At 45.9% G+C, this 9882-nt stretch overlaps 1 protein-coding gene across 1 annotated transcript; it reads right to left on the bottom strand.

Annotated features, from left to right (window-relative positions):
- Nucleotides 1–6330: 6330 nt before the first annotated feature.
- On the bottom strand, nt 6331–7509 carry LOC135376187 (uncharacterized). Its single transcript, XM_064608787.1, has one exon. The coding sequence runs from the start codon at nt 7507–7509 to the stop codon at nt 6331–6333; it is 1179 nt and encodes a 392-aa protein (XP_064464857.1).
- Nucleotides 7510–9882: the final 2373 nt, after the last annotated feature.

Below are 9882 nucleotides of genomic sequence, written 5' to 3'. Positions count from 1 at the left end.
ACCTGGCCCGACTTCATTCACATTTTTCACCCTGGGCCGACTTCATTCATATTTTTTTCTCGCTAGAACAGCTGCGCGGTGGGCGGTTTACACGCAAGTAGGGACGTGAACACTGACAACACCTGGCCCGACTTGATTCACATTTTTCACCCTGGGCCGACTTCATTCATATTTTTTCTCGCTAGAACAGCTGCGCGGTGGGCGGTTTACACGCAAGTAGGTACGTGAACACTGACAACACCTGGCCCGACTACATTCACATTTTTCACCCAGGGCCGACTTCATTCATATTTTTCCCCGCTACAAAGCTGCGCGGCGGACGGTTTACATGCAAGTTGGAACATGCGTGCTGTCATCCCAGCCAGGCGACGCTACCATAATAACACCTGGGCAAGCTTCACAGGCATTTTTTTTTCTTACAACAGCCGTGCAGTGGGCGGTTTACATGCAAGTATAGATATGCAAAGGATAGCCATACACAAAAATACAAGATGAAGTATATTTATTAAAGCCAATAGTGGCAGGAATTATGTTGTGACTCTGTGTGAAGGAGAAAAGCTCAACAAAAAAACATGAAACAGAAGAACAGAAGAGGGATAAAGCGGGGTAGTTGATACAAGTTCATATCGGCTCACTGCAGCAATAGACGCGGACAAGGAGTTAGAACATGGAAGAGACAAGCCACCTGCAGACTCTCAACTAAGAGAAGTTTAATGAAAGAGGGAGTATTTGAAGAACAAACATTGTGCGTCATCAAGGACATATCAGTACAGCACACGTCATAAGGTCACAGGTTTACCACGTGGTAGCCTAGAGGTTTTGCAATCACACTCCTGACCTTGAGGGTTCACCTAGATTCAATAAATTATGTTCCCCGTTAAGATATTCGTTTTCTTGGTAAGTAAAGGATACGGAAGCGGAGCTGACACATTTTTCACCAAACATGTGGATGGCAAAGGCCTCCGTTATCTCACGTACAGTTTGATCTCTATGTGTAGAAAGCACTGAAGTCTGATGAAACATAGGTGTGCATGAACATTGCCTACAATAGAGTGCAAGGTTACTAGATGGGGCACGACCTAAGGAAGACGCGTGTTCCATTAATCTGATATGAAGGCATCGACCAGATTGGCCAACATAGATCTTGCCGCAATCCAGCGAGATCGAATACACCGTCCCCAGGTTGCATGTAACAAAAGGATTGCGGTGACGCACCTCACAGACAGGTGGTGGTTTTTGTTGGTTAATTCTAGAACACAGAGATTGCAATTTTTGCGGAGCTGAAAACACAACATTAGTATCATATCTAGTTGCAATTTTCATCACATTATGCGAGACCCTGTGTATGTAGGGGATGCATACTGGCCTCCCAGGTGGTCGGGTGCGCTGGCTGATGGAGTGGTCATACTTGAATTCCTTGACCAGAGATTCTGCTATCGTCAGAAGGAAGGTATCTGGGTAGCATGCTAGCCGGAGCCTTTCCAGGTGCGCCTCAAAGCTAAAGGCTACGGTATGAGAAACTGATTTAGTAAGCGAAGCACGCATCGCCGATTTTGCTGCCGCCCTTTTAACCAGTTTTGAGTGAGCGGAGCTATATGGAAGGAGCTCCTTTTTTGCTCTAGGATGGTATTTCCAACATGTATGATTCTGATTATTGGTGATATATAAATCCAAGAATTGTAGAGAATCCTGTTTAGGGAGTTCAACGGTAAGAGATAGTCCCATAGCGCTGCTTCTAAAAGTATCCAACACACTGTCTTTATCAGTACTGTAAAAAACAAAAAAATCATCAACGTACCGAAATACGTGAGTCTGGGGAGTTGCCCTCAGTGCTTCACTGATGATCTTGTCACGCTTTCCCAGGAAGATGTCACACAAAATCGGGGAAACACATGAACCAATAGGGGTACCACTTTTTGTATAAAATATTGACCATCATGTTTCACAACTGTGGACTTCAAGTAGGCTGTCAAGAGCTTTTTTCACAGCAAAGACGTACAAGCCAGGCATTCCCTTTTGCACAATCATAACAGAAAAGAACACGTGGCAGCGCTGCGTTTCGACCTTCCTTCAGCGACATCTAAGCAAACTCGACATTCCAGACCCTTTTGTGATAAAGAATTCCGAGCCTATTATACATTTTTTTCAGGATGGATGTGCATCTGGTCTACAGTTTCTTTCCATCGATTTCTGGATTTATTTTATTCTGTGCTCCAGGACCCTCTATTACAAGCGGTGCATGGCCTTGTTGAGCAGTCAGGACTTGTACCTTTTCAGAATGACACTGGAATGCCTGTGACTGCCTTCTTGGAAAGCTGAAACTTCCGTGTTCTAGTGTGCTTCTACACTTAATTAAATCATACTTGTGCTCATTTTATTCATGTTTAGAATGTTAATAATATCCCGCTGTGAGAATTATGAAAAATGATTTACAAAAGATGCGATTTGCAAGGAAAAACGTGTGCTTCCATCGTCTCTGCTGTGTACAGTCCATCCCTCCCTATCTTGACTTGGGTGGGGGCGAGTTTGTGGCTTTCAACTACATTGCGTGCCAAGACCATGAGAGAATTCCCCTAGTCCCTGAGGGCTGAACCTTGACGAAAATGTATGGGAACTGTATGGTTGGCGGCTTCCCTCTCTTTTCGAATCCACTAGTGGGTCCTGATTGAAAAAGGCATGTTTATTTTGTGTATTCGCGCTGCTTGTTTAGAAAATGTTTCCCTGAATTAATTACTGCTTTTACTTTGTTTCAGATGATCACTCGATTGATATTAATAGAAGTATTCTAATAGTTGGGAAGGTAATTTTGAGCTGTGTGTGTGTGTGTTGATTTCCTCTGTAGAAAACCTTTACATTAATTTGCATTTCAGATGTGATGTTTGTTTCTGGCTTCTGCGTGTAGAAATTACTGTTGCAAAGTTATCATAAAAAATGATGTAATTAAATTTGTTTCTCGTTTTCGATTGGGTATTGGTTCTGTCATTGAATAAAGTTTACTTTCTCTCAGATGTTCACTCGATTAATACTTTGGGAGTTGGGAATTATGTATGCATGATAGATGTGTCTGTTGATTTCTTGATTGATTAACAAGAATGTGCAATATGTTAAATTTGCATTGTTTCCCGATTTGATTGAGTATTGTTTCCGCCATGGTAGCATAATATTTCTCGCTTGCTTACATAATATTTGTCTAAAACCAGTTTGCAGCGATGTTGATGCCTGTCCACGTCTTGCACGTCCCCCAGTACATGTATGCAACGAGCTGGTACAGGATCACTCGAAGCACGTGTTGTTCTTTGTGAGGTTCCGGTGAAACCGATGTACGAGGAGGAAGGCCGCGCTGGCTGTGCGCCACATGTTTTGGAACTACGCTTACGGGAATCCTGGGCCACATGTGACGGATTCAGCGTAAAAGTACACGTTTGCTGCGCACTTTTCGCTGCGTTATAAACAGACGTCGATAAAGGGTCCGAAAGAGGTAGTGGAATTTCTCCACGAAATGACTTCGCAATATTTGTTTTGCATGCTCGGAAAAGCTTTTCGTCCGTTAGTACGGAGGGACCGTCAAACAAACTCTGATACGTTTGGCACGTGGAACACCTGTGGTTTCACTGAAGTGCGCGAATATCTGCTCATAGCAACGAGCATATTTTACATTTATCGAAGTGTTAGGGAATTTGTCTCCTTGCACGTCCCTCAATATACGGTCAACCCTTACGTACGTGCCATCATATCCAACGTGCTTGTGTACCCAAAACCGATAAAGTCGGCCAGCGTGATAATATTTTTTCCCTACACCAAACCACCCCATCTTACATCGAAAATACCGTTACGTCCAACATTATCCGAAGTGAGACAGCTGAAAAAGGGCACGTTTTCATTTCGATGCAACTGAAAGTTCTCAAATACTAAGCGGTCGCTGTCACTACACCACGTAATATAATAATAACTTAATCATTGGGTGTTTACGTCACGAGACAACTGAGATCATGAGCGACGCCACAGCGGTCGGTCTGTAGATTGCTTTTGCCACCTGAGGTTATTGAACGTGCGATGAAAGCTAATCACACGGCACCCCGTATTTAACGTCCCTCACGGAAGACGACGTGTCTAAGCAACTTGTACCCTGCCACCAAGTTGCTGACGTCCTCGGCCGGGATCGAACGGAGCGGAGTTCATCCGGAGCCGACGGTCGGGTCATTATACTGGTAAGCTCTCATACGGTAAGGTAAGCCTTGTGCAGTTAAACAAACAAATAAACTAAATGAAAAAGCTTCTGTCATCAGATATTCTGCTACATATTTTAAAAATGCTAGAGGGGGCTTTTGTTCTTACTATGAGAGCCGTGACACGCATGTGAAGCTCGAGTCGTGATGCACCGCTCTTACAGATATCGAAGACATCAACGTCTGCCACAGCGAATGTTTTCGGTAAACAATAAACCCGCCATTTCTTGAAGTTGGGTCTGTACTGAACCATTCTCATTTATATTAGTAGTACAGCATCTATGAGATTCACAACATTGCCACCAGGGCAGCGTCATCGTCGCGTCTGGGCCCGCCTTTTTTCGCGATTTTTTTCCCGTACGCGACAGGCGGGCGCCCGGGTGGAGGGCCGCTCGCGCGCTTTACCGATTGGGCAGCGTGTAGCAGAAATTAGGAGAAAGTTAGCACAAATTGAAGATCTCCCTCTCTACAAGTATAAAACGTTCGATGGGTTCGGCTGAAAACTCGAAGAAAGAAGGCGACGAAGCAGTCAGTTCGAGAACAAGATGCAACTAACTTTATTTACAGAGAAAGCCGGGGAAAAAGCGGGAAAGCATGAGAGGAGAAAAGACATTGCTCTGGGTCGGCTCAGGTTACAGCCGAGGACGACCGTCGCCGTAGCTCACAGTGGGGTTCCTTGAAATGGAGCGTCCACTCAACATGCCATGGCCTTTTGCCATCTGCACTGTTTTCTCACATCAACGCCCCCCCGAAAGGAGATAATTGTTCATCTCCTTTCAAAGTCTGTTTCAATGGTGTAAGGGTGCTGAGCATGTCGCCGCCCGTTGTATCCCAGGTAATTCCCAGCACTCTCGTTACCTCTTCTGTTGTCATGGCCCGATGTGTTTCTGAGACCTCCGAAAAATCGTCATCGAAGCAGTTTTGTAGTTCGGTCAAGTTCGATGCCCATTTTCTAAGTTCCATTCCAGATGCACTCATTATCCTGTTCGTTCGAATCGACGATGCTCTTCACCTCCTCAGGTGTAGATGCGTTGGTAAGAAGATCGTAGTCATCGCGAGCTCCTCTCGTTCATCAAGCGCCGTACGAGTCTCACCAGCCGGCCTCTGAGGCACCTTGCGGTTGTCATGAAGATGGCATTCAGCGGACTTCCCATGGCAGTGCGACTACGTATAGCCCCTCTTGCATTGTGACATTTTCCCGGAAGTCGTCGCATCCGCGGTAGTCGATTTCACGGTTGCCTTCGGGTTCGTCGGCGATACCGCTGCCCTTCAGCCTCCCGCAAGGTGCGAAGCGAAGTGGCTGTTTTCCTCTTGTAGGTGTACTCCTGCCTTCAACACACAAATCATAGCATTCGAGTCTGATGTGCAGCTATATGTAGACATGGGACCCTGGAAAAGTCCCAGCCCAGCCTTGTCTCGATGGCAACCAGTCCTCAGGTGAATGCGCTGCGTTTAATTTTTTCCGTTAGTGAGATTCCAGAGTTGATCGCAACCCAACAGCAGAGAAACACCGGGCTCCAGCGGGTATGTCGGGGAACAGCAGTTCGTCAGCTATGTAGCCACCATCCGCACGTATGGCCCGAGCGACTTCGTCTTCCACTGTAGTTTTGCAAATGTCACGGCAGATGAAGGGTACGGTGGACAGCTTGCACAGTAAATTCCGTTGGTGCGAACTGACTCCGCAACCGGACTTCCACTACATTGCATCGTTGTCGTCGTTGGGTGGCGGTAGTACTGCCGAAAGTGTTAAGGCTCACCGTGAAGTTGCCTAGCACATTGAGGCGAAGTTTGTTCGGCCACATCTTTTCGGATAAAGGTCTGCAGACTGCCTCCAATCAATTACGCCCCGTATGTACGTGGCAATTATGGTCGCCCATGACCCAACTGCGGAAAGTTTGCAGCAGCACAGTGTTACTCCCCGCAGGGGTGTCTTCATCTGCCAGCATAGTAGCTGTTGCAACCGTCAGCGTTTTTCTTCGGGGGCGTCCAGGATGGGTCGCACATTGCCACGGCATGCCTCCCACCGCATTTCGGACAACGCATTTTTCTCGGCATTCCTTGGCATTGTGACCCTCGCTTAGTACACCGGAAACAGCGTCGATCATCAGCCAACCTCTTCTTCCGGCCGATCCAATGGAAGTGGTCCAGCACAGTTGTCCGTTGTGTGCGCAGTATCCGAACAAAAGAGGCAGCCGCACTTAGGAACTGACGCACTGTAGAGTACCGCGGCCGAGGATGTACTGCGTTGGTTGAAGGCCTGCCGTAGCTCAGGCGCCACGGAAGGTTTCTTTCTGTCTTGAGTCAGTTCGCTGCGTTCTCGACTTTCTACCTCGATACGAAAGAATCGAAGAATGTTGCTTATTTCTTTCGTTGCGTCGGATGTGGCGTCCTTCGATGTGTCCGAAGCACCGTGCGTTGAGACCGATTCAGAGCCGTCCTCGTCTTGCTGTAGTTTACGATTTGTAGAGCGATGGTATTCCACTACAATGTCCGTAGGGAGTGACGACAATAGGATTTCAGACAGCATAGCAGAATAGTTTGCGCTGGAAACTCCCAGGGACCGGAGACCACGGATGTTCATCTGTACGTTGTCGTATAGTTTACGAAGTCCATGTATATCATCCGATGATGTGACGGCCGGTAGGTTGCGGAGTTTAGCGAGGTATTGTTTTTCTATCCGCCCACGGTCACCAAAACGCTGAGAAAGGATTTCCACAGCGTCGTCGTAAGATGCCTCCGACGTCTGCAAGCCGGCGATAGCTCCAGCGGCTGGACCATGGAGTAGAGAACGGAGATAGTGAAACTTTTCTATCCTGCTTAGCCCCTCGTTGTCGTGAATCGTTGTTCTGAACTGTTCCCAAAACCCTTGCCAGTCGGAGAGGTCTCCACGAAATTGCTGAAGGCTAAGCTTAGGAAGTTTCACTCCAGGACGTGGGGCATGCGGCGTTCTTGATACATCTGTCTGTACGTTAGAAAGCTGCGGTGGAGACGGCGACGTCTGAGATTGCGACAGTCTCCAACGCAGGTTGGCAATCGTTTCCGTCGCTCTGTCTTCATAGTCCATCACAGTGACGTACTCGCTTTCGAGTTCCTCCTCTCGCACATGCGGTTCTATCTCTTTGTTGAGAGTAGTCAAGTCACTGTGACTTACTGTGAGTCGTTCCAGTAGGCTGTTGACCACATCCAATCTGGAAGATCCATCGTTCAGCGCAGCCATGGCGTCGTTGATGAGCTTCGTTGTTTGTGTACGACGGCTGGCACGTTTCACTTTCAGGCGATCCATGTTCGTTGCATTCACGTAGGACTGTCGACGCAGTTCACAGTTAGAGTTCCAGCTTCCCGGGTTTCGGTACCAAAATGTAGTAGAAATTAGGAGAAAGTAGCACAAATTGAAGATCTCCCTCTCTACAAGTTAAAACGTTCGATGGGTTCGGCTGAAAACTCGAAGAAAGAAGGCGACGAGGCAGTCAGTTCGAGAACAAGAATGCAACTAACTTTATTTACAGAGAAACCGGGAAAAAGCGGGAAAGCATGAGAGGAGAAAAGACATTGCTCTGGGTCGGCTCAGGTTACAGCCGAGGACGACCGTCGCCGTAGCTCACAGTGGGGTTCCTTGAAAGGGGGCGTCCACTCAACATGCATGGCCTTTTGGCCATCTGCACTTGTTTTCGCAACAGGCGCATGGCCGGACGGCTGCCCGCGCGCTTACACTCGCAAATTGTTAAGCCTGGGCCGTCTTCTTTCGCCATTTTTCCGCCTGGGCCGACTTGACTTGCAATTTTTTCCCCCGATACAACAGGTGTGTTGTAGGTGGTTTACATGCAAATACAGACATGCTAAGGATAGCCATACACAAAAGTACAAGTGAAAATATATTTATTCAAGTCATTAGTGCCGGGAATTATGTTATGACTCTGTGTGAAGGAGAAAAAGCCAGCCCAAAAAACCTGAAGCAGAAGAAACACAATACAATACACATAATAAACAACATACTTATTACAGGTATGATGCTATACCATTGAAGGGGTATAACACATTATACACAATATTTTCATATGAACGTTCATACACACACGTTTTCAATGAATCAGAATTAAAATGGGTACCACATTTAATCAAATATATTTTTAATCAATACGGTTACAATCAAAATTATAAGTTTTATTATTAAATGTCTAACATTATTACATGTGAGCACCATAGTGGAGTTTTAATTACAAAGTTCTGATGGAGGTACATAACTTGTATAACGTAGCTATGTTGAATATTCCAATAAGGCACAAATTTAATTAATCAGATTCTTATCAAGTGATCGGTGGTCGGCTCGTTGGCGGAGGGCAGTGCATTCGTTTACCATCGCACATTTTTCAACCTGAGCCGACTTCACTCGCGATTTTTTTTTCCAGCGCGCGGTGGGGGGGGGGGGGGTCCGAGTGCTCACCAGCGGGCCGAAGGGCTGAGCGTGCCCTTATCATTGTCATTTTCCACCCTGGGCCGACTTCTTTGGCGATTTTTCCGCCTGCGCCGACTTCGTTCGCATTTTTTTAGGTGGCGCGTGGGCACTTTACTCAAGTGGGGACATGCACACTGACAACACTTGGGCCAACTTTATTCACGTTTTCACCCTGGGCCGACTTCACTCATATTTTTCCCGCTACAACAGCTGCACGGTGGGTGGTTTACATGCAAGTTGGGACATGTATGCTGTCATCCCAGCCAGGCGATGCTACCATCACACCTGGGCCAGCTTCACAGGCATTTTTTTCCTTACAACAGCCGTGCAGTGGGCGGTTCACATGCAAGTGTAGATATGCAAAGGATAGCCATACACAAAAATACAAGATGAAGTATATTTATTAAAGCCAATAGTAGCAGGAATTATGTTGTGACTGTGTGGGAAGGAGAAAAACTCAACAAAAAAACATGAAACAGAAGAACACATAATAAATAATATGGGAAGCTAAGTTGAATATTCCAACACTGTAAATTAATCAATTTCTTATAACGTGAATAGCACAGATGCAAGGAAATAACGAGAAACACGATCAACAGCTACCACTAGTAGAGAGCCAAACCCATGCATCATCCAACACGTAAACAATAGATACATGCAGGAAAATAATAGCGAAACAATCTATCAAAACGAGAAACGTTACAAATTTAATACTGTGACCAGAATAGAGTTACCGCTGAAGAACAGAGAAACACTCTAAACGGCGCATCATCCAACACGTAAACAAAAGGTACATGCAGCAAAATAATTGAAAAACAATCTATCAAAACGAAAAAATTACAAATTTAATACTGTGACTAGCACAAAGCTAACGCTTAATAGCAGAGATACACTCTAAACGGCGCATCTGCTAACGTGTAAACAACAGACACATGCGGGAAAATAATTGTGAAAGAAACTATCAAAACAAGAAACATTACAAATTTAATAACTCGAAATGGAAATAATTTATCTTTTGAACTATCATAAAATCATCCTTGCGACCTAATCTAGTCGAACAATATACAATTTTCATCCTCCTCAGGCACTATAAACAATACCTTGGCGTAGGTATCCAACACACAATACAGCCAAGCCAGCTATATTTGCTACTTGAGCCTGGTGGCAGTCACGCTCTCCCTCTATACAGCCCAAAGCGGAGAA

The sequence above is a fragment of the Ornithodoros turicata genome, unplaced genomic scaffold (genome assembly GCF_037126465.1).
Source record: "Ornithodoros turicata isolate Travis unplaced genomic scaffold, ASM3712646v1 ctg00001054.1, whole genome shotgun sequence".
Classification (NCBI taxonomy): Eukaryota; Metazoa; Arthropoda; class Arachnida; order Ixodida; family Argasidae; genus Ornithodoros; species Ornithodoros turicata.
This window is presented reverse-complemented; position numbering and strand designations above follow the sequence as displayed.

Excerpts from the sequence above, each read along its gene's own strand:
- LOC135376187 (XM_064608787.1), bottom strand. The coding sequence starts at position 7,509 with ATGGATCGCCTGAAAGTGAAACGTGCCAGCCGTCGTACACAAACAACG.